The following is a 25,409-nucleotide window of genomic DNA, read 5'->3' as shown; positions in this document are numbered from 1 at the left end:
CCCGCGCCCGCGGCCAGCGCCTCCCGCGCCCGGGCTCCGCGCCCCGGGGACAGCTGGCAGCCCCGCGCCGGGACCCGACACAAAGCCGATCAATCTCGGCGGCGCGGGGGCGGGGGACGCCCCGCCAGGGCTTCCCTTCCGCTCCTCGCCTGCCTCCTCCGGCCCCCTCATTAGGAGCCAGCCGGCATCTCGTCCGGCTCCCGCCGCCTCCCTACCCCTCCCCGCGCCCCCTCCAAAACAGAAGTGCCCAGACCCCCGCAGGCCCCGGGCTCGACCAGAACCGCCTCTGGGCTGCGCGCGGAGCGGGCGCCCCTGGAAGGGGGAAACTGACATCCCATCGGGGTCCGCCCCCTCCGCGCCGCTGCGCGCCGCTCTCCCCTCCCGCCCCGAGGAGTCCGGCGACCGCCACCACCGCCCCCCGGCCGGCCTCCCGCGCTCCCGCCGCCGGGACCCTCAGCTTCCGAGGAGCCGCCAGCTCCCGACCCCCACGAAGATGGCGAGGAGGAGCCGCCACCACCTCCTGCTCCTCCTGCTGCGCTACCTGGTGGTCGTCCTGGACTGTAAGTTGCTGGGGTACCTCTACCCTCCCACCCAGTCCTGCTGAGACCAGCTTCCCCCAGTCTTCAGCCCCTAGACCTGGTCCTGGCGGAGGACTGTCCCCGGGACCTCGAACGGAAAGGTCTGCCTCGGGGCAACTGATTTCACACCCAGGGAGCCCAGAATTTGGGGTGCCTGCTGGGGCGGGGGTAGGGGGGGAGTTCGGAGGTCTGTTTATTCTAAATAGTATCTGATTTGAACTAGTTAGAGAAAATTAAGGGTCCACACCAGCAGGTTCTCATATTCTGGAAAAGTTGGGTTAAGTTTTTAGACACAGGGACGTGGACAGAATGCAGAACTCTCTAACTCCTTACGAGATGCTAAGATCCCAAGATGGCATCATCACTCGGAGGCAGGGGCCGGCCACACTCTTAAGTACCAGAGCTGGGGGCAGTGTTAGAGTTTTCTTGGCGTCTGAAGGTCCCATTTGTGGCGGTAATATGCAGTGCACTTTGGGGGCGTCTGGTGGGGGGGAATTCCTGGCTGCTGAAATAGAATTACTTTTATCCACTCCACCTGCACATCTTCATTCGGTTAGAGAAGTCTGCTCTGAGCGCCCCGGTCAGCTGCTGTGTCCTCAGGGGACTTCCAACGCGATGGTTGTTAGAAAGTTACAGAAGCTGTATGATCGAGTGGCGGGGGGACGTCCCAAAGCCAATTTCACAGGCTGGTTCTAAACAGGATTGTTATGGATCCTGGGCTCATAAGATTTAAAATCCTGGCAATATCTCCTCTTATTTTGTTTTCCTCCCCTTAACTTTTTAGAAAAATGGAGGAAATTGCAATAAATCTTAAGCACTTAGGCAACGAAGTTTTCCGTTTTCTTCGGTTTTTCCTTTTTTGGTTTTTCTTTCTTTTTCATGTCCTTTTATTTATTTTTAATGGGATGGATTATTATTGTTGCTGTTCAAGTTCTGGTAATAGAATACTTAAAATAACCTGCAGGATGAGTGTTTAATAACATAATATAATGACTTTAGTCTCACACCCTCATTGCCTGAGTTGCTCAGCTCAACCTGATGTGAGTTTTTGTCTCTTATTGGGGAAGAAGGTGCAAGTTGTCTCAGTGAAGGCACATGTCTGACTTACATATAGAAAATCAAACCAGAAAGTCAAAGCTTCACAATAAAACCATCATGCGATTTTGAGATATCAATTGGTGTCATGTTGAGCACACAGAGAGAAAAATCACAAATGCCAAAAGTCAACAAAGAGCCAGGCTGGAGGAACTGTAACAAAACCACCAGGATAATTATATATTTCACTGACAGTCTTAAATTTCAAGTCAAAGGATTGACTTTAGAATGATCAGTAATTAAAAACAGAGAAAATGGTTTTTACTCTGGTATTCCTATACAGTAATCAAAATAGAAACAGTACACCCTAAATTTGAAATTGGAGTCAAGAAATAACCCAGAGGCAAACACAGGCTTAGATGAATAAGCAAAATAAGCTCTTTTACAAGCTTTGAGTAAAGCTAACACATTGGCCTGTCTAATCCTGACTCCTATAGGGGATTAATTTGAAAGTGTGCAGGGATCTTTTTTGTATTGTTCCTGGGATGCCAAAGGCCTGGTATTGCAAGAATGTTTTATTTTGTTTTAAAATTTTACAGTAGTTTAGACTTAAAGAAAAATTGCAAAGGTGGTATAGGGAATTCCCCTAGAGACCGCACCCACTTCTCCCTATTATTAATATTTTACATTAGTGTTACAGAATCAGTTACACAGTTACAGAATCTGTATTGATACGTTGTTATGAACCGAAGTCCACACTTTATTCAGACTTTCTTCATTCTTCCCTAATGTCCCTTTCTGTTCCAGGAGCCCATTGAGGACACCACAGTACATTTAGTAGTCTTGTGTTCTCAGGCTCCTCTTAGCTGGGGCAGTTTCTCAGACTTCCCTTGAGTTTTTTGTTACCTTAACATGTTTGAGGAGTATTGGTGAAATATTCTGTAGAATGTCCCTCAGCTGGTATTTCTCTGACACTTTCCTTATGACTAGACTGGGTTTATGGGTTGTGGGAGGAAGATATCCCAGGTAAACTATGATTTGCATCACATCATATCAAAGGTACATCCTGGGAACATGACTTATCACTGTTGGAGTTAACCTTTATCAATCACCTGGCTGAGGTAATACATGATATAGGTTAACTTCCCCTCACCCCACTTCCTTACTGTATTTTTTGGAAGGAAGTCACTATGTGCAACCCATACCTAAGGAAGAAGAGTTATATTCTACCTCCTTGAGAGTGGAGTAGCTCCATAATAAATTCTGCTTGAAAGATGTGTCTCTCCCCCTTCCTCCATTCATTCATCCATTCATTTTTACATCAGTATAGGCTTATCAATATTTATTTTGCACTTTGGATTATAATCCAATAGTTTTTTTAAAAAGTTTATTTATTTTAATTGGAGGCTAATTGCTTTATAATGTTGTAGTGGTTTTGCCATACATTGACATGAGTCAGCCATGGGTGTACATGTGTTCCCCATCCTGAACCCCCCTCCCACCTGTCTCCCCATCCCATCCCTCTGAGTCATCCCAGTGTACCAGCCCTGAGCACCCTGTCTCATGCATTGAACCTGGTATAGTCCAGTAGTATTTTATTTATTTTTTTACAATCTAAATTGTCCAACTTTGGCCATTGAGAGTTCTTTAAATTGGTTCCTATATCGCTTTGACACCCCCTCATCATTGTGTATGTATGTATTTTTGTTTGGTTGTTTTTAGCACTTTCTTTCTTTCTAGTAACACAAAATGCTCCAGGCTGATCCTGTACATTTTCTGCTTCAGTTCCAGAATTAGCCATTGCTCCAGGGATCCCTGGTTCCTGGATTGGAGAACGGCATTAGAAACCGAGATCTGGTACTATGTACACTCATTGCTTTTAGAATGTTGTTGAAAAAATTAAGAATGTTCTTTGAGACTAAGTTTCACTCCACTATCCTATTTATGATTTTTTGACTCAGGTTTCACCTCCAGATTCAAAAACTATTGTTGTCGTTCAGTTGATAAGTTTTGTCCAACTCTTTTCAACCCCATGGACTGTAGCCTGCCAGGCTCCTCTGTCCATGGGATTTCCCAGGCAAGGATACTGGAGCTGGTTGCCATTTCCTTCTCCAGGGGATCTTCTTGACCCAGGGATCGAACCCATGACTCCTGAATTGGCAGGCGGTTTCTTTAACCCTGAGCCAACAGGGAAGGCCCCCAAAACTGTACTGAAGGCTAAATCTGTACTGAAGGAACAGTAACACTGTTCCTAGGATTTCCTTGTATATGCTCTCTTTTTAAGTTTTCAACAAATGCGTGAGATAAAACATATCTTCAACTTATAGAAAGGGTCCCTAAAGCTCAGAAAAGCTAAATTACTTGTCTAAGCTCACTTACTTAGGCTGGAAAGAGATGAAACTGAGATTTGAATATCAGAGAATTTGTTCCATAGATAACTGGCCTTCACTCCTTTCATTTTCTCGAGTACTTGACCCTTTTTTGCTACCTTCATTCAAGAAAAGATAGTGGATTCCTTATGCTGTGATTATATATTCAGCTTCTTTATATTCATCACAGATATGACTGTACCACTCTTTTGTCTCAGCCCTATTCTGCATAATATCTTGCTCATTCCCATTCTTTCCTTTTACTTCTGTCTGTCAGTATTTGTTTCTTTTTTGGTAGTCAGGAGGATTGATTTTTGTTGTCATTGCTGTTTTTTAAATTTTAATTTCAGTGTACCTGTTGATAAATGGACATTTATTTATGCATTTAGTTGAATTATATTTTTCTTTCCCACTAAAATGGAAGCTCCATGAGGGAAGACATTTCTTGATGTTTGCTCACCACTATATGTCCAGTGCTGAGCAAAGTGCTTGGTTAATGGTATATAAATATACATCAATTAAATGGGAAGGGATATGGAGTGAGTGGAAGAAATATATGGATAGAATTAATGATTGCATTATAAATCATTAAGCTCTAATTTATTCCAACGAGGTGAGATGTCAGAGTTCTCTGAGGAAACGATTAAGACAAGGAGTTGAATGTGAATGAGAGCAGTGTGCTGTTCTTGACTCTACACAGCTAGTAGAAGATGGTCCTCAGATCTAAACTGGAACCCAAGCCAGGCAACTTGGTCTGAGTCTCTAATCTCTTACCAACTGATAGGACAGTGGAGGGGGAGAGGGGTTTGTACCTTCTGCAAAATTATAAGGTTCTGTTTTTATGATGGAACTGACCCAAAACAGCACTCCAGGAAACCAGTGCCAGGAAAATTCTGCCCTCTGTCAACATTGCTAAGAACAAAACATCATAATCAGTTTGCCGAGGAGAGCTTGTTCCATTTTGGCATAGTCAAGATGAACGCAAAGGCCATATTGGGCTTGCTGGTAGACCTGATAACCATTTCAGTATTGTAACAAACGACATTAGACAGGGAGAAGTCAAAAGCAAAAATGTCAGCGTAAAGAGAACATTGAGTTCCCAATGGCTGAGGACACTCATTTATCCCTCCCTAGGGCTTTCCTTATAGCTCAGTTGGTAAAGAATCTGCCTGCAATGCAGGAGACCCCAGTTCGATTCCTGGATCTGGAAGGTCCGCTGGAGAAGGGATAGGCTATCCACTCCAGTATTCTTGGGCTTCCCTTGTGGCTCAGCTGGTAAAGAATCTGCTTGCAATACGGGAGACCTGGGTTGGATCCCTGGATCAGGAAGATCCCCTGGAGAAGGGGAAGGCTACCCACTCCAGTATTCTAGCCTGGAGAGGTCCACGGGGTCACAAAGAATTGCGCACAACTGAGTGACCTTCACTGTCCCTTTCAGGAGCAGCTCAAGGAGAGGAGCCTGTATGAATGCACATATATTTGCTCTGCCCATGGTTTCTATCACACCAGCTTCCTCCAGTGGGTCTCTTTGGTGGAGAAGATGTATTAGACCATAGAAGCAAGAGCTGCTGTGTTTGTTAAAGTCACACCAGCAGAAATCTATAAAAGCCATTGTTTGCAATAACATTTCTTTACATCTCAGCAGTGTAGTGACAGCACCGCTGAGCCAATACTCCAGGCTACCTGTATTGCCAGACTGATGTTTTGAAGAAGATAAGGGGGAGGGTGGAAAAGAGGAATCAGAATTTGGGTCAAGTGCTTTCTCTGGCAAAAAGAGAAAACTTAAAACTGGGCACTAGTTTCTTGGAAGTTGTTTCTGAGGTCAGAACTCAGAAAAACAGCCTAACTATATTAGTTTCTTATTGCCACAAAAATAAATTATCATACATTTAATACAACATGAACTTTTTATCTTAAAGTTCTAGAGGTCAGAAGTATGAAATAAATCTCCCTGGGCTAAAATCAAGGTATGGGAGAGGTAGTGCTCCTTCCAGAGTTTCTAGAGAGAACCTGTTTCTGTGCCTTTTCTAGCTTCTAGAGGCAAGCCATGACCCCATTCCTCCAGATGCAAAGCCAGCAATGCCAGGCCGCCACATCTCTGGTTCTCTCTCTTCTGCCTCCTTCTTCCATTTATGTGTGTGCATGCTCAGTCACTCAGCTTGTGGCCTCCTGGACTGTAGCCCACCAGGCTCCTCTGTCCGTGGACTTTTCCAGGCAAGAATGCTGAAACAGGTTGCCATTTCCTACTCCAGAGGATCTTCCCAACCCAGGGATCGAACTCGAGTCTCCTGTATCTCCTGCATTGGCAGGCACTTTCTATACCACGTGCCACCTGGGAAGCCCCTTCCACTTAAAAGGATCCTTAAAATTATATCAGGCCCTCCTGGGAAATCTAGAATAATCTACTCATCTCAAGGGAAGCTAGTTAGTGACTAATTCCATCTACAACCTTATTTCCTATTTACCAAGTAAAGTAACATATTTATAGGTTTCTGGATTTAGGCTGTGGACGCCTTTTGGGGGGCCATTATTCTCTCTACCACACCAACCAAAATCAGGATGTGTGAAATCAGTGCTGTGGCCAAGAACATTCTAGAACCTATGGAGCAACCATAACTCTTCAATTATATTGCTGCTTCTATATTTGCATTTTGGGAGTTGTATTTCAGATGGCATAGTGTACTAGTAAAGAGCATGTACTCTTTGCGACTCTTTGCAACCCCATGGACTAGTCAGTTCATGGAATTCTCCAAGGCAGAATACTGGAGTGGGTAGCCTTCCCCTTCTCCAGGGGATCTTCCCAACCCAGGGATCGAACCCAGGCATCCCACATTTCAGGCAGATTCTTCACCAGCTGAGCCACAAGGGAACCCCAAGAATACTGGAGTGGGTAGCCTATGCCTTCTCCAGTGGATTTTTCCCAACCCAGGAATCAAAGTGGGGTCTCCTGCATTGCAGGCAGATTCTTTACCAACTGAGCCATCAGGAAAGCCTCTTTAAATTATATTGCTGCTTATATATTTGCATTTTGGGGGCTGTATTTCAGACAGCATAGTGTACTGGTAAAGAGCGTGTGCTCTAATGCTGAGCTCTGTTCATTTACTAGCTCTTTGACCTTGTATAAGTTCACTTGACTTTTTGTGCGTCAGCTGGCTCATCTGTAATAGTGATAATTCCAATAACAGTACCGATAACCTCATAGAGGATGAGGGAGAAAGAAACGTGTCCACACGTGTAATGCACTTAAAAAAACAGGTACTGTTATTACTGTTAAATTTGGGGGGCCATGAAGTTAAGCATTCATATTATTGCTCATAATGGATTTCTGAAATTTTTGAGAGTCATAGACAAAAACTATGCTGTTTCATAAGCATTTTACTAGTTTAAACAGCTTTGAGTGAAGGAGTAAGTTTCATTTACTTTCATTATTTTAAGAATTTATTTTAAGGGCTTCCCTGGTGGTTCAGTGGTTAAGACTCTGTGCTGTCATTGCAGGGGGCAAAGCTTTGATCCTTGGTCAGGGAATTAAGATGCTCCATGCTGCACATCATGGCTGAAAAATAGAATAAAGTAAAATAGCTAGATAAAAACTTTAAAATGTAAAAAAAAAAATTGGAATATTTTTTAAGGTTTTATTACAAAACACACACACATTCATCTCTATATCTATGAAGGGTCCTACTGTAACTGGGTAAAGACGATGGAAGAGATCAATAGAGCCAACGACATACACGCACAGGTGTCCTTGGGGGAGAGTGAGAAGAAAGAGGGCGGAAGAATAAAAGAAGTTGCGTAGGGCCAGAGTGTGGACAGCAGCGAGGTGGGAGGCAGCAGGTGGAGGTGGATGCACACATTTAGGATTTTGAATTTATAGCAAGGAGAAGCCAGCGAAGGCTTTTGAACACTGAATGTCAGTCAGATTTGCATTTCAGAAAGAGAACACAGTGGGTGGAAGATGAAGAATGGGCAGAATAGGGTAGGTGGGGAGTAGACGTGGGGAGACCAGTTGGATGCAGTCGGAGTGGTCCAGACAATTACTTGCCAAGTATGTCTTTTTTAAAAAGTATTTATCCATATAGCTGGTTGTGCTGAGTCTTTGTTGCTGCTTGAACTTTTCTCGAGTTGCGGTGCGTAAAGCTTCTCGTTGCCATGGCAACGAGAGTTTCCTTGTCGCGGAGCAAGGGCTCTAGGGTGAGTGGGCTTCCGTAGTTGTGCCTCCCGGCTCTAGAGCACAGGGTCACTACTTGTGGTGCAGGGGCTTAGTTGCCCTGCAGCATATGGCATCATCTCTGATGAGGGATCGAACCCATGTCTCCTCCCTTGGCAAGTGAATTCATCACTGAGCCATCAGCGAAGGTCCTACGTATGTCTTTTATGTCGTTTACTGAAATATATATATACACAATCATATATCATTAACCATGTACAGGTACCCACAGAAAATGGTTTGATTATTTGAAATGTAGTTTATTCAATTAAATCAGGGATTTGAAGAAAACTGCTCTTTGGTTTTTAAGGGATTAAAAAAAAATCATGTATACTGCAGGTGTTTCCAACTTTTTGTTCAGTTTGTATAAACATAAACATATATACATGTTTATGTATAAACATAAAACAGTAGCTCCTTGGGTTACCAGTAATATGTCTCTTTTTTCAATATTGTTCTCTTTTCCACTGCCTGAGTTTGTCTCCCATTAGGATTTTTTTTAAAGTATTTTTAGAGTTTCCCCAAGTTACCACCCTTAGAAGGGTGATTTGATCAAATGTGATGGGAAGAAGAGTGGCTTTCTGTATTACTAAGAGGGTGAGTGTCTGCATGAGAGACAGAGAGGGAGACAGAGAGACAGAGAGAGAGGGAGGATGTGTGTATTCAAATGAAGGACTGCCGACCGAACCACAGAACCTTACTCAGAATCTTCAAACCAGTAAATAGATCAGAAATGTTCTGTAGTTTGGATTTTCCTATGTTTTATGAGCAGAGAAGCAAAACCGTATCCTGAACCTATGAAGTAGGTCAAGAGCTACTCCGTGAAATGGAACCCTCCTCCATTGCTGGTGGGAATGCAATTTGGTGGAGTCACTGTGGAGAACAGTACGGAGGTTCCTTAAAAAAATATAGAACTACCAGCAATCCCACTATTGGGCATAGATCAGGAAAAGACAAACTCTGATTTGAAAAGAAATACACGCCGCATTTGTTCACTGCAGCATTGTTTACAAGAGCCAGGACATGGAAGCAACCAAAACATCCATTGACAGGCAAACGGACAAAGATGAGATGGTACATACATGCAATGAAATATTACTGAGCCGTAAAAAGAATGAAATAATGACATTTGCAGCAACATGAATGGACCTTAGGGATTATTATACTAAATGAAGTCAGACAGAGAAAGATAGATATCATATAATATCAGTTGTATGTGGAATCCTAAATTTACAAAACAGAAATAGACTCACAGACATAGAAAACAAACTTATGGTTACTAAAAGGGAAGGATGAGGAGGGATAAATTAGGAGTTCGGAATTAATAGATACACATTGCTATATAAAAAATAAACAAGGACCCACCATATAACACAGGGAACTATATTCAGTATCTTGTAATAACCTATAATGGAAAAGAATCTGAAAAAGAATAGATGTAGATATGTTCACTTTGTTGTATACCTGAAACTAACACAACATTATAAGTCAACCATGTGTCAATCAAAAAATAATGATGTAAAGAACATTTTTAGGAAACAGCTCCTGCAGAACACTATAATGTTCTAAGGGGTAGAATTTGAAGATTCCTGATTCAAAGCATACTTTAACTCCTGGAAATTCCCTAAAACTGTTGAATAGAGGTAAACACTTCACTTTAAGTAAACAGGGGTCATTTATGCCTGTCCAGCTGCTTTCTCTAAATCTTCAGAGGTTCTCCTTCTGCTTTTGTTAACATTATTAATAGCCCAATGGGAAAGAAACTTTGTGGAGAAAAATGTCAAATATTTCCTTCAAGAAACTGGAAGTGGGGAAACATGCAAGAGTGCACTATACGTGAGTAAATACAGTGCTCTTGAATGATTAAATGATTTAAAAAATAGCTACTCTCTTAGCTGTCCCCTGTCTGGACTCAAAAAGTGCTGAGCAAGAATCCCCGTGAGTATAATAGACATGAGTTTTCAGCCTTAACTGAACAGTCTTCTTTCTCTGTCTCTCATATATCTTTGGCATCAGGAATTTGTTTCGTTGGAAAATCTGTTTTGTTTTAGTTTTTAAAATATCTTACAGGGACGGTTTGGGACAAATTTGTCTTTATGCAGAGTGAGGAAGCCTTGCTGGCCTCTCTCCTTTATGCAGAGCGTTTCCAGTTTGCTGGCTTACATCTTGTCAAAATAGTCCCTGGCTGTCTTCAGTTTTAGCTTTCCTCACACTGTAAAAATTTTCTCTTTGCTTTATGATATACGTAACCAAAGCCGAAAGTAGATCACTGTCAAATGCACTTACTTACATGTTTGACAGAATTCATATATGTGATGAATTCAAGTATCACAGAAAAGTTGTCAAGTGACAAATAAGTGTTATTTTCCAGTCCTTCTGACTTCTATTCCATTCCCCTTTCTTTACTGTTCCAATTGAGGTACAGTTGGTGTACGATATTTTAAAAGTTTCAGGTGTGCAACAGTCACGATTCTTAAAAGTTATGCTGCATTTATAGCCGTTGCGCCATATTGGCTGTATTCCCTGTGCTGTGCACTATACCCCTGTGGCTTGTTGCTTTACACTCAGGAGTCTGTACCTCTTAGTTTCCTGCTCCATCTTGTCCCTTTCTGTCACTCCCTCCTCTAGCAACCACCTCTCTCCTCTGGTATTTGTTCTCTGTACCTGTGAGTCTGTTTCTTTTTTGTTATACTCACGAGTTTGCTTCATTTTTTTAGATAGCATATGTGTGATACTCTACAGTAATTGTCTTTCTCTGTTTAGTTCACTAATCATAATACCCTCCAAGTCCACCCCTGTAGTTGCAAATGATGACATTTCATTCTCTTTTTATGGCTGAGTAATATTCCATCATGTGTATACACATTCCACATCTTTATCCATTCATCTGTTAAGACACCTAGGTTGCTTCTGTATCTTGGCTGTTGCAAATAGTGCTGCTGTGAACATTGGTTTGCATGTATCTTTTCGAATTAGTGTATTTGTTTCTTCAGATACATACCCTGAAGTGGAATTGTTGGGTTACAGGATAGCTCTGTATTTAGTTTTTTAAGGAACCTCCATGCTGTTTTTCACAGTGACTGTACCAATGGCCATTCTTAACAATAGTGTACAAGAGTTCTCTTTTCTCTACTCCCTCATCAACTATGTAGCCCACTCGTAAGTTTGTTGCATGTGATTCCAGAAAAACTATAAGGGGAAATGTAGTTCCAGCATATCTGAGCATACTTGTAGCATTTCTTTAAAAATCAAATTTTACTATGCTTAATGTTCTGCATGTTCCAACAAATCATATCATATTATGTATAGTATTCTGTGCTTTCCTACAAAATTCTAGTTTTACTTGTAACTAAAGCCACAGCCTGGGCTTCCCAGGTGGCCCTAATGGTAAAGAACTTGCCTGCTGCAGTGTAGGAGACTTGGGTTCAATCCCTGGGTCTAGAAGATCCCCTGAAGGAGGGCGTGGCAAGCCACTCCAGTATTCTTGTCTGGAGAGTCCCATGAATAGAGGAGCCTGGCAGGCTACAGTCTGTGGGGACACAAAGAGTTGGACATGACTGAAGTGACGTAGCATGAAACCACAACCCAAAGCTAGGTTGCCAAATGGGAATCGTGATAACATATTGAAGAGACATTTAAAAAAACCGATAGCTCTGTTAGTAAAGAATCCACCTGCAGTTCAGGAGACCCCAGTTTGATCCCTGGGTTGGGAAGATCCGCTGGAGAAGGGATAGGCTACCCACTCCCGTATTCTTGGGCTTCCCTTGTGATCCAGCTGGTAAAGAATCTGTCTGCAATGCAGGAGACATGAGTTCGATACCTGGGTTGGGAAGATCCCCTGGAGAAGGGAAAGGCTACCCACTCCAGTATTCTGGCCTGGAGAATTCCATGGACTGTATAGTCCATGGGGTTGAAAAGAGCGGACATGACTGAGCGACTTTCACTAAGTTGCTGGCGAGAGAAGAGAGGGCCAGTTGGTGAGCATGTGGGAGGAATTGGAAGATTAGTACTGACACATATACACTATTGATACTGTACTATAAAATAGTTCATTAGTAGAACTAATGAGAATCTCCTGTGTACCACAGGGAACTCTCCTCAATGGTCTGTGGTGACCTAAATGGGTAGGAAGTCCAAAAGGGAGGGGGTATATGTATATGTGTGGCTGATTCATTTTGCTGTATAGCAGAAACTAACATAGCAGCATTGTAAAGTAACTATACTCCAATATAAATTAATTTTTAAAAAACAAACAGAACAATACTTTTTTGTAACCAAAAAAAAAAAAAAAAACCCTTATGCCAAGATGCAATAAGGATGATCTTCTAGGTAAAATCACTAAATAGAAGTAGTGAAATCAAGTGATATAACACAACAGAGGGAAATAAACTCCCAAACAAGTGATCAAAACTAGAAAGAGAGGAATTCCAAGGAGACACCAAAAATCCAAAGAAGAGAGTAAGGGCTGACACCCAGACAGGGCGGAGACACCAGCTCCAGCTAAGATTTACAGACAAGTGCGAGCTGCTGCTATTTTTAAAAGAGACCAAAGAAGTAATGACCATAAATAAAATGGGAACACGTTAAACTACTGGAAAAGTGCTAAATTTGAAAAGAGAGGATTGTGTTTATGTTTTAAAAAAACCCTCTAGAGGCACTTTAAAATAGGAATGGATTTTAATCAGAAGTAGAATGGACGCCATGAAATAAACGGTGACTCAAGTGTAAATAAACACTGATCTGTTTAATCCAGTAATGTAATTACTGGTCACTGGTAAAGACCCTGATGCTGGGAAAGATTGAAGGCAGGAGGAGAAGGGGACAGCAGAGGGTGAGATGGTTGGATGGCATCACTGACTCGATGGAGATGAGTTTGAGTAAACTCTGGGAGTTGGTGATGGATAGGGAGGCCTGGCGTGCTGCGATTTATGGGGTTGCAAAGAGTCGGACACGACTGAGCCACTGACCTGAACTAATTGTTCCATTATTTAATCCAATAATGTAAGCACAGTGAGCTATTCCATAAAAATATGATAAAAGTTTTATGTAAAGGGATTGGAGTTGTGGGATCTATGTACTTTGACCCCATATAATGTTTTTGGTGCCAGAAGAAGTCAGGTTCTTTTGTGTTTGTGCCCCAAGTGCCTGTAAGTGTGTGTATGGGAGTGAACCCCTGTGCCATTTTACCTTGTTAGATGTTTCTCCTTTCCAAGGCACATCTTTGCTACCATTGTTGTCCTTGTCCGAATGTTCTCCATGTTGCCAAACGCAATTGCCCTCTAAAGGTCTAACTCCAGAATCCCTGACCTCTTCTTTTAAGTCTTTCTAGCCCATCCATTCTTCAGAGCCAGAGTCTCCTGCTGGTTATAATCCTGGTGCTCTTGCCATGTAGCTGCTTCTCTACAGCACTTGTTGGGCTGTACTCTTACCATTTTACACCTGTACCTCTGGACTGTGAGTTTGCTGAGGGCAGAGACAACACAGCTTTGCATCCCTGGAACCCAGCATAGTGGCTGTCACATAGTAATACTGGTTAAAAGAAAGTAAGTAACCTGGAGTTTGTGTATTTGCCTCTTAGCTTCATACAACTACAAATTTTTTTTTGTATGAAAATCCCAGGAGCCATGTAAAATTCATAGTCCTTAATGAGTGCATTTAGAAAAGGCAGACGAACCAGAGATGAGATGGTTGGATGGCATCACCGACTCAATGGACATGAACTTGTACAAACTCCAGGAGATGGTGAAGGACAGGGAAGCCTGGCGTGCTGCAGTCCGTGGGGTCGCAAAGAGTCGGACAGGACTTGGGGCAACTGAACAACAGCAGCAACAATGAATGTGTAATTTTATTGCTCCTCAAACTCCCTCCTTCCTTATTAACTGTGACCTCCCTATAGTTACTGGGAAGTATAGGGACACGTCTGCCTTAAACAGGTGCTGATTACCTGATGCCTCCTTGTATCATAAAACCACATAAGCTTCTCCTGAATTGATAAGCATTGATTATAAACTCATGAATCAAACAGTACTTCCTTAGATAAAACACAACATAGGATGTTAGAGAGTTCTAAAAGAATTCTCTGGAGCAAGGGATTCCAGACTTTCCCCTCATGGTCCTATCCCTTTGCCACTCAGTTGATGTCATAGCAATTTGTGTCCCCAAAGGGACAAACACTTAACGTTATTTTATTTGTAAATGTTTTTATTATTTATTTGTGCCAGATAAACAGTTGGGGCATGTAGGGTCTTTTCGTTGCAGCACAGGAACTCTTATTGTGGCTTGTGGGATCTAGTTCCTCATCAGGGATTGAACCTGGGCCCCCTGCATTGAGAGCTCAGAGTGTTAGCCACTGGACCACCAGAGAGATCCCAGATGTTTCTGAAGAGAGATGAGAGGACAGAGCCTGATAAAGTGATCTTTATCTCCGAACCGAAGATGGTTTCCCTAGGCATTCTTCTTCAGTAACCGTAACATCTTCTTGTGGGATGTGCTCAGTAGCACTGAAAAAACTTCCTCAGAATCCAGGTGACTCATCATCTTCATCCAAGGATATTATCACATAGTTCAGCATCAGGCAAATGCCAGGATTAGATACAGCCTAAGAATCTCAGCTCTGTTGTGCTGCTCCCCGGCCCTCCACCGAAAGCTGTCTGAGGATGCTGTAATGTTCAAACATCACTGTTTGGATCAGTGATCCTCAATTTTTTTTTCAATTCTGTATTCTACTTTTTTTTTTTTTTTACGAGACTATGTCCCAACATTTAAGTTTTTGTTTGTAAATTATATATGTGTGTTTTTGTATCAATATTTTACATTAATTATAAAATGTACATAAATAAATATTAAATGAGATGATGAAAAATAAATGCTCATACCTTTGGGTGGAAATGAGGTGGTCGTAGCCTTATATTATAGAATTTGATGACGCCTCTGTAATTAAAACACTGTGGAACCGGTACATGAAGAGGCTGACAAACGGATGGAACAGAACATGAAGTCCAGAAAGTGGCCTAAGTTCATTTATAGATTTAGAAAAGTTAGGGATAAAGATGGGCTTCCCAGGTGGCACAGTGGTAAAGAACCTGCCTGCCAATGCAGGAGACGCAAGAGATGCCAGTTCAGTCTCTGGGTTGGGAATATCCCCTGGAGGAGGAAATGGCAACCCACGCCAGTGTTCTTGCTGGGAGAAAGCCCATGGACAGGGAAGCTTGGCAGACTGCAATCCATGGGGTCACAACAGAATCGGACACAACTGAGCAGCGGTAACAGTGGAAGGGATAAAAAGAGCTCTGTCTATCTATACCGACCTTTCTCTATGTCTGCATCCATCCATCCATGTGTTTATCTACATATAAAATGGTAGCATCTCAAGCTATCGAGAATTCTTAATAAATATTGCTATTACAGTTGTGCAGTGATTTAAGGGAAATTGGATCTGATCCTGATAGTGTACGTGGGGGTAAAGTCCAAATGATTCAGAGATTTAAATGTACGTAGATAAATAAGACCATTACCCCCCAACAAAAGGAAACGAAACATGGTACAGTCTTCTGTGGACTGGACTATATATCCAAAGAGTGTTTGCATGAAAAAATAAAACACTATACACAAACCAAAAGTTAAATGTTTAATTGGCAAAAGATGTTTGCAATTTAAGCCTCAACCAAAGAGTATTGTCACTGATACAACAAAGAGCCCCTAAAAATGGAAATAAAAATAAAAAGAGCAGAATAGAAAAATGGCTATGGGTGCACACAGACATATACACATGCACGCGTTGGCGTGCACCTGCAAGCCCCAGAGAGTTCCTGGAAGAGCAATTCAAATGGTTCTTCAAGCATGAAGTTCTTGGGAATTCCCTGGTGGTCCAGTGGGTAGGACTCTGAGCTTTCAGTGCCAAGGGTCTGGGTTCAATCCCTGGTTGGGGACCTAAGATTCCCTAAACTTCTCAGCGAAACAAACAAAAAACTGCTAAGTGTGAAGCTCTGTTCAACATAACTTGAAATGTAAATAAACCGCCAAAAAGACAGCATCTCCTCCCTTGGATTAGCAAGAACTAAAATACGTAACTCATCTACATACTCTGTTATTGAGGCAGAGTGGAAACAGGCATTTCACACAGTCCCGATGGGCTGTGCAGGGATGTGTCTGCTCTCAAGTGGAGTTCAGCAACATACCGAAGAATTACATACTTACCCTTTGACTCATCAACCCCCCTATGGGGAACCAGTTCCAGAGTTGTACAAAACAGGACATGATTCATGCATAGTATTATTTATTTCAAAATTATTTATTATAAAAAATTGAAAATCAGATACCCATCTAAAGGGGGTGGCTGAATAAATAACAGAAATTATTTATTATCAAAAAGATTGAAAATAATCAAGTGCCCATTAATAGGATATTAGCTGAATAAATAACGAAATTGTTTGCAATGCAGTCACAAAGAGGAATGAGGGTGATCTTCGTATATGGACATAGTAAGTGAAAATAGCAAGGTACAGAACTCTATGGTTGCACAGGCTACCTTTTTTGTAAGATAGAAATACTGGGAAGTTAAATGAACACTTTTCAAAGTGGGTGGAAGGGATAGGAATAGGATGGATTTCCCTTAAATTATTACACAGATTTGATTTTGAAAACTTTAAGATTATATTTAAAAGACAAAATTCATTAAAGCATCCATCTCTGAAAATTGAAAACAGATAGAGATGAACCTACTGTATGTCAAACCAGAGAGGTAACCACATAGAGGAAAGAATTACTCCAGTTTGAGCTTAACACATAATATCACACTGAATAGTAGGATGTACTTTAAGTATGAATAAAACTACAAATACTTTTGTAACCTAAAGTAATTTCAGATAGCAGTTTTGCTCTTTTGAAACTACTTTGTATTACAAACCAATTCAAATCAGTGGTTTATGAATACAAAGAGATCAAGATTTTCCGTGTGGGAAAATATACTATCAGGTATATAATATTTTTAATGCCAAGAAAAGCCCTATAATGTTATATTTGAACTGAAAATAGCACTATGAACTCATCATGCTCTTTTCAAGAGCAAGAATTTGAAAAAGAATATAGACATGTATGTATATAACTGAATCACATTGCTGTACACATTAAACTAACAACATTATAAATCAACTGCACTTTAACTTAAAAAAAAAATACAAAAATAGAGCAACGCATTTCTTGTGTCTGTCCACTAAAAAAGCCTAGATGAAATCACAGCCGTCAATGGCATGAAAGGAAAAAAAAAAAAAAAAAGCCTAGATGAAATCACAGTCAGCTTTTATGAAGTAATAAGGAATCTCCAGATCTCAGTAGTTTGCAACCGTATGCGTCATTTTTGCTGGCATTCAATTTTGGTGACTCCAGGTCAGCTGCTGAATCTCTGTTCTGTACGTCACCTCATTCCAGGCCTCAGGCTGAAGGAGCTGGCCCCATGTGGGAGAGACAGTCCTTGTGGCCAAGGGCAAAGCAGGTGGTGGTGGTTCAGTTGTTCAGTTGTGTCTGACTCTCTGTGACTCCATAGACTGCAGCACACCAGGCCTCCCTGTCCTTCACTATCTCCCGGAATTTGTTCAAACTCATGTCCATTGAGTCGGTGATGCCATCCAACCATCTCATTCTCTGTCATCCCCTTCTCCCGCCTTCAATCTTCCCCAGCATCAGGGTCTTTTCTATTGAATTGGCTCTTTGCATCAAGAGGCCAGGGTATTGGAGCTTCAGCTTCAATCCCTCTAATGAATATTCAGGACGGATTTCTTTTAGGATTGACTGGTTTGACCACCTAGCTGTCCAAGGGACTCTCAAGAGTCTTCTCCAACACCACAGTTCAAAACCATCAATTCTTTGGCACTCAGCCTTCTTCAAGGTCCAACTCTCACTTATGTACATGACTACTGGAGAAACTATAGCTTTGACTATACGGAAATGTTGACAAAGTAATGTCTCTGCAAAGGCAGGAGGCAGAGCTAAATCATAAAATCTCTGAAAGCTTCTACTTAACATGGTGGATGTGCGTTAGTCAAAGCACATCACATGGCCAGACTGTGGGCTGGGGTAGGGGAGTATATTCTGCCTGCCAGAATGCCGTGGAAATCATGTGATAATAAGTGGGAAGGGAATGAGTGGTTGGGAATAATAATGTAATCTATCTTACAACTCCATAAAAATGATCACAGAAAGACCGTGATCGCTGAATACCATTACACACTGGCAGTGACTAGAGGTTTTTGAAGGAACATCTGACTCTATGTTTAAGAGTTCGGCGTATATAAGATGGGACATTTTGTTGCACCAAAAACCAAGTTAGAAGGCTTACAGCTACTGAAGGTGTGTTTACAAGACACAGGAATCAACATAAAAAGGCTCCCTTTGGCTAAATTAGAGGCAATTGGAGAGTGAAAATATTTTTTAAAATATTGAGTGCAGTTGACTTAAAGAAGTTGGACGTATTTTTTAAATATATTAATTAAACAGTTACCAAAAAGAGAAAGTTAAAAAAAAAACCACACAGTTACCATTCTGATCACCATCTTAACTGTCAGTTGCTTCTTACTCTGATAGTTGGCAGTCAATAGTAAGGCGCTGATTTCCTGATTTCCTTTATGTTTACATATCTAACCACATAGCCTTGACAAGGAAAGATTCTTCTTTATAGAATTCAAGCTAATAAATGTGCAAAGATAAGAGAAAAAATAGAATCTAATTATCATTATCTTACAATTTGTAATTGGTTTAGGATATGATTATTAATGGGTAAAAACATTAGAAAAATGGTTGATGGGAAAGTTTACAATAGAAGGAACAGTCTATTCATCACCTGAAATCACTAGTTAATCTTACCCTCATTAAAAGTGGGACAACCAAAGGTTCAGTGATATAATAGGAAGGATATAGGGTTAGGAAGCAATGTAGTATTCTGGCAGGCATTTGTGCTAAGTTAATTCAACCATGTCCGACTCTGCGACCCCATGGACTGTAGCCCACCAGGCTTCTCTGTCCGTGGGATTCTCCAGGCAAGAATACTGGAGTGAGTTGCCATACACTCCTCCAGGGGATCTTCCCAACCTGCATTTCCTGCATTGCATAGAGATTCTTTACCGCTGAGCCCGTAATATTTTTGGCCATCCTTCAAAAACAAAACAAAAGTGACCCTCCCTTGAATCAACCCTCTAGGCAAGCTGACTTCTTGAAGGTGAGTAGATGCATAGGATAAATGACCCCAGGAAGGGTCAAACCCAGAAACTGGGTTTTTCTACAGAATAACTGACCAGGTTTCTGCAACAAGTCAATGGCATGAAAGGAAAAAAAAAAAAAGTAAGTGGAAGAAAGCGTAGGTTAGGTCTTTAAAACAAACAAGATTAAAACAACATAAAAATGAAACAAGACAAAAAGCCTACAAAGCCAATGTAATGTTGAGACATGGTTTGGATTCTGATTCAAATGAGACATCAAGGAAATTGGTTTAGGATTGGATATCACAGGATTGCAAAGAGCAGGACGTGACTGAGTGACTGAACAACAATAAAAGAAATTATTTCGAATTTTGTTAGCTGTTCTAATGATGTTGTACACCTATGTCTTCAATTTGAGTTGATACTTAAATAATAAAGAAAAAAATTTAATGTGTGTGATTTACTTGAAAATTTCTCACCAACAAAAAAGCAATAGATGTCAATGTGGCAAAGTCTTTATAACAGTTTTTTTTAAACCAAATAATGAAATATGGGGCTTATTGTTCTGTTCTCTCCACTTTTGTGTCTATTTGGAAATTTTTGACAAGAAAAAAACTGCTTAAACCCATAAAAACAAACAAAAAAAGAATGTGAAAAATACATGGAAATTCTAATATTTTCCTTTATCCCTCTGGGCTTTCTTGTACAATCTTCCTTAAAGCCTCCAGCTTTAAAGAGAAAATAAACAGACCAAAGTGAGTATACTTAGATATCTGAAACATCTGTTCTCTTACACTGTGCATTTTGGCCAGGGTAGTCAGTATAAGAAACCAACATTCTCTTTAAATAGCCCCCTTTTAAATCTAATTTATCTTTTTCACACTGCTAGCGTGAAATGCTTACAAACAAACAAGCAAATACCATGTCACTGACTGGAACTCCTGGTTACACAACAAAGTCTGCGAGTAAATCCATTGCATAACAGCCATGTTTTTCTTCATGATGTAGCCCAGACCTTCCAGTTCATTTCTTTTGAAAGGGACTTTAATATTTTATTCCCTAAAATGTAAAAGTACCCATTAGGTGAGTGCATGTCACATCCATAGACCGATGGCAAGAAAAGGTGAGTGTAAAAAAGAGTTGCTTAAATTCCTAAATATTTAGATTTTTTTCTCACATATATTTCATGGAGGCTGATTCAGTTAGGTCTTTCTCATCAAGCGTCTAGTTCTTACAAACAACAGAAGAGAATACTTGCAGCCTTCTTCCAGGGTAAGGGCATATCCAGCAATCGACATTATCAACTCAAACACATTTTAAAACTGCTCAAACTGTCTAACATATTTGACTAATGTTCAAACTCACGTCATTAATAACTTCATGCTGCTGCTAAGTCGCTTCAATTGTGTCTGACTTTGGCGACCCTGTGGACTGTAGCCCACTAGGCTCCTCTGTTCATGGGATTCTCCAAAATGAGTATATTGGGATGGGTTGCCATGCCCTCCTTCAGGGGATCTTCCTGATTGAGGGACTGAACCTGCGTCTCTTATGTCTCCTGCACTGGCAGGCAGATTCTTTACCACTAGCACCATCTGGGAAGCCCTAATAATTTCATGTCAAATTCCAAATGAGTTTTGCATATGATTTAATTTCCCATATTCCTTGAACTCTGAAGACTCCAAAGCTCTGATGATTCTCTAGAGAAGACTGGTTGTGGGGGTGGAAAACAGAAGAAATAGAGGCAGTTGGAAGCCACCTAGAACCTCTGTCAGCAGCTTATGCACACTAGCAATGCAGCCATTTATGTCAGAAGCTATTTTTAATACTTAGTCCCAAACGCTGTGAATTCATGAGCAAGAGAATATAGAAGTTAATAGAGGATAGTTTCACTTCAACTTCCATTTCATTATTTCTTAGTTTTGGAGCAAGATTGCATCTCAACCCTCCAATAAAATTTTTATTTAGAGTCCTCATTATTTAAACAAGCAAGTTGTATCTCTTTGGTTTATTTGCTAAGTCTCTCGCCATTTTGCAACCCTATGGACTGTAGCCCGTCAGGCTCCTCTGTCCGTGGAATTCTGCAAGCAAGAATACTGGAGTGGGCTGCTGTTTCCTTCTCCAGGGAATCTTCCCAACCAGGGATCAAACCCCGGTCTCCTGCATTGCAGGCGGATTCTTTACCAGCTGAGCTACCAGTACCATTTCACACATTCAACTATTTATCTTTAACAGCGAGACACCAAAATCTGCTGAGGAAGGATGAGACCAGTCCCAACTAGCCTTTTGCATTACATGGGTTAGAAGAGTGGAAGAAATGAATTTAAACATTAATAGAAAATAAAAGGACAATAATTTTAGAAGTGGGATGCGGAGGTACTTCTTAAAAACATAAAGCTAAGTTACCTCACCAGTGAATGTGCTGAATAGAAATGTTTCTTTGCAGAGGACAGTGGGTTCCCACCTTTTACCTGAAAGAACAGTGGTTATATTTTCCCTGCTGGGGTTACTCCAGCGCATGTTCTTTCATACTGACTGGGATGACGGCCAGAATCACCTTCATTTTACAATTAATTTTATAAAGCATATTTCTAATGTCTATTTGACAGTGACACATTATTGAATCCATAGATTAAATATCCATGTGAAATATCTCCACTGAATGATTCAAAGAACTTCCTTATGTTTTGAACCATAAATTTCAAATTTATTCACAAGAACCAGAAAGTATGATGTGAATGAAATGGGGCTTCGGATCCAAGGAAGAGAGATTGTGTCTGTTCTGTGCTGAGTAATAATTTGTCTATTTTCCTTATTTCTAAAATGAGGAAGAGAGTTTGATTTAATGATGATAAAGTTCTTTATGATCCCTAGGTCAGGAAGATACCCTGGAGGAGGAAATGGCAACCCACTGCAGTATTCTTGCCTGGAAAATCCCATGGACAGAGGAGCCTGGCAGGCTACAGTCCACAGGGTCACAAAGAGTCGGACACGACTGAGAGTCTGAGAACAATGTTCTTTATAATTCAACATTTTATATTTTTAAATAGGGGAAAATGTGCTATATTTAGCCTGTGATGATAAAGTTATTTTGTGTGGAGTTGTGAACATGTTTTTATTCTAAACTGCCTCTTTCAGAGTTCTTATTGGTTAGAACACAGTTCAGTTCAGTTCAGTCACTCAGTCGTGTCCGACTCTTTGCAGCCCTATGAACCGCAGCATGCCAGGCCTCCCTGTCCATCACCAGCTCCTGGAGTTCCCTCAAACTCATGTCCTTCGAGTCGGTGATGCCATCCAGCCATCTCATCCTCTGTCGTCCCCTTCTCCTCCTGCCCCTAATCCCTCCCAGCATCAGAGTCTTTTCCAATGAGTCAACTCTTCACATGAGGTGGCCAAAGTATTGGAGATTCAGCCTCAGCATCAGTCCTTCCCATGAACACCCAGGACTGGTCTCCTTTAGGATGGACTGGTTGGATCTCCTTGCAGGCCAAGGGACTCTCAAGAGTCTTCTCCAACACCACATTTCAAAAGCATCAATTCTTCAGTGCTCAGCTTTCTTTATAGTCGAACTTTCACATCCATACATGACCACTGGAAAAACCATAGCCTTGACTGACGGAACTTTGTTGGCAAAGTGATGTCTCTGCTTTCTAAAATGCTGTGTAGGTTGGTCATAACTTTCCTTCCAAGGAGTAAGCATCTTTTAATTTCATGACTGCAATCACCATCTACAGTGATTTTGGAGCCCAGAAAAATAAAATCAGCCACTGTTTCCCCATCTATTTGCCATGAAGTGATGGGACCAGATGCCATGATCTTAGTTTTGTGAATGTTGAGCTTTAAGCCAACTTTTTCACTCTCCTCTTTCACTTTCATCAAGAGGCTCTTTAGTTTCTCTTCACTTTCTGCCATAACGGTGGTGTCATCTGCATATCTGAGGTTATTGATATGTTTCCTGGCAATTTTGATTCCAGCTTGTGCTTCTTCCAGCCCAGCATTTCTCATGATGTGCTCTGCGTAGAAATAAGCAGGGTGACAATATACAGCCTTGACAAACTCCTTTTCCTCTTTGGAACCAGTCTGTTGTTCCATGTCCAGTTCTAACTGTTGCTTCCTGACCTGTATATAGGTTTCTCAAGAGGCAGATCAGGTGGTCTGGTATTCCCATCTCTCTCAGAATTTTCCACAGTTTATTGTGATCCACACAGTTGCGTTTGTTTTAAAAGGAGTAAGACAGGGTGCCCAAAGTGGCTTGGTACTCATGGAGCTTATGTCCTCCTGTGTATTTTGTTTAAAGTTTCTATTTGATGCAGTAGGAAACAGGGAACTGATGCCAGTTTTGATGAGTGAAGCAATACACCAAAAAATGATATTTGAAGTAAACAGTCATTTTGACCCTTTACCTATGGAATAAAGAGGAGGAAAGAGGTAACTTTAGCCCAGGTATTAGGTAATAGAATCCAAGATTAAAGTGGCAGCTGTCAAAACATTGTTTAAAGAGAGTTAAATCCAGAAGACATTTAAAACAGAAATTGAAAGACTTCCCTGGTGGTCCAGTGGTTAAGACATTGCCTTTCAGTGCAGCAGCTGCAGGTTCAATCCCTGGTCTGAGAGCCAAGATCCCACATGCCTTGTGGCCAAAAAACCAAAACATAAAATCAGGAATCATATTGTAACAATTCAATAAAGACATCAAAAGAATCTGCAAAAAACCGGAGAAATTGTAATATTTAAATGGAATAGAAATGATTACTTTTTATACTTCAGGAGGGAAGAAAATAGTCAACTAAAAATGTCCGTTAGGCTAGTGGAAAGAGGGTGAGACATGTCACTCCTCTGTACCTATCCCCTTTATTCAAGTGGTAAATAAAAATAGAAAGGTAAATTCATTCTGGGAGGAAACATGGAGGTCGATTAGTAAGGGTCATAGGACTGACCTCTGGAGAATGTGCTCAGTTAAAGAATATAAAGGAGAAAGAAGGGGTTGATGAAAAGAGGAGAGGCTGCCAAGAGATGTGCTTGAGTAGGAGAAGACTGCCTAAGTTACTACCAGCGAAAGGACTGGAGAGAGAAGAAACCCAGCTCCACCCACCAGAACGCCAACACAAGCCTCCCTAACCAGGAAACCTTGACAAGCCACTGATGGAACCCCACCCACAGTGAGGAAGCTCCATAATAAAGAGAACTCCACAAATTCCCAGAATATAAAAAGGCCACCCCAAACACAGCAATATAACCAAGATGAAGAGACAGAGGAATACTCAGCAGGTAAAGGAACAGGAGAAATGCCCACCAAACCAAACAAAAGAGGAAGAGATAGGGAATGTACCTGAGAAGGAATTCCGAATATTGATAGTGAAAATGATCCAAAATCTTGAAATCAAAATGGAATCACAGATAAATAGCCTAGAGACAAGGATTGAGAAGATGCAAGAAAGGTTTAACAAGGACCTAGAAGAAATAAAAAAGAGTCAAAATATAATGAATAATGCAATAAATGAGATCAGAAACACTCTGGAGGCAACAAATAGTAGAATAACGGAGGCAGAAGATAGGATTAGTGAAATAGAAGATAGAATGGTAGAAATAAATGAATCAGAGAGGAAACAAGCAAAACAAATTAAAAGAAATGAGGACAATCTCAGAGACCTCCAGGACAATATGAAACGCTCCAACATTCGAATTATAGGAGTCCCAGAAGAAGAAGACAGAAAGAAAGATCATGAGAAAATCCTTGAGGAGATAATAGTTGAAAACTTCCCTAAAATGGGGAAGGAAATAATCACCCAAGTCCAAGAAACACAGAGAGTTCCAAATAGGATAAACCCAAGGCGAAACACCCCAAGACACATATTAATCAAATTAACAAAGACCAAACACAAAGAGCAAATATTAAAAGCAGCAAGGGAAAAACAACAAATAACACACAAGGGGATTCCCATAAGGATAACAGCTGATCTTTCAATAGGAACTCTTCAGGCCAGGAGGGAATGGCAAGACATACTGAAAGTGATGAAAGACAATAATCTACAGC

General features: G+C 41.1%; 1 protein-coding gene across 3 annotated transcripts in view; it reads left to right on the top strand.

The window, feature by feature from the left end:
- JAM2 (junctional adhesion molecule 2) overlaps positions 246-25,409 on the top strand; it is an 80,435-nt gene continuing 55,271 nt past the window's right edge. For 2 of the 3 annotated variants that reach the window (XR_001918372.1, XM_018051483.1), the window contains exon 1: positions 461-560. Coding sequence is in view for 2 of the 3 variants with exons in the window: in XM_018051483.1 (XP_017906972.1) it covers positions 494-560 (67 nt within the window). In the remaining variant the exon portion in view is untranslated. Of the gene's footprint in view, positions 561-25,409 lie in introns of all 3 variants that reach the window. The other variant, XM_005674736.2, reaches the window with a different exon arrangement.

Source organism: Capra hircus, chromosome 1 (assembly GCF_001704415.2).
Source record: "Capra hircus breed San Clemente chromosome 1, ASM170441v1, whole genome shotgun sequence".
Lineage (NCBI taxonomy): Eukaryota > Metazoa > Chordata > Mammalia > Artiodactyla > Bovidae > Capra > Capra hircus.
This window is presented reverse-complemented; position numbering and strand designations above follow the sequence as displayed.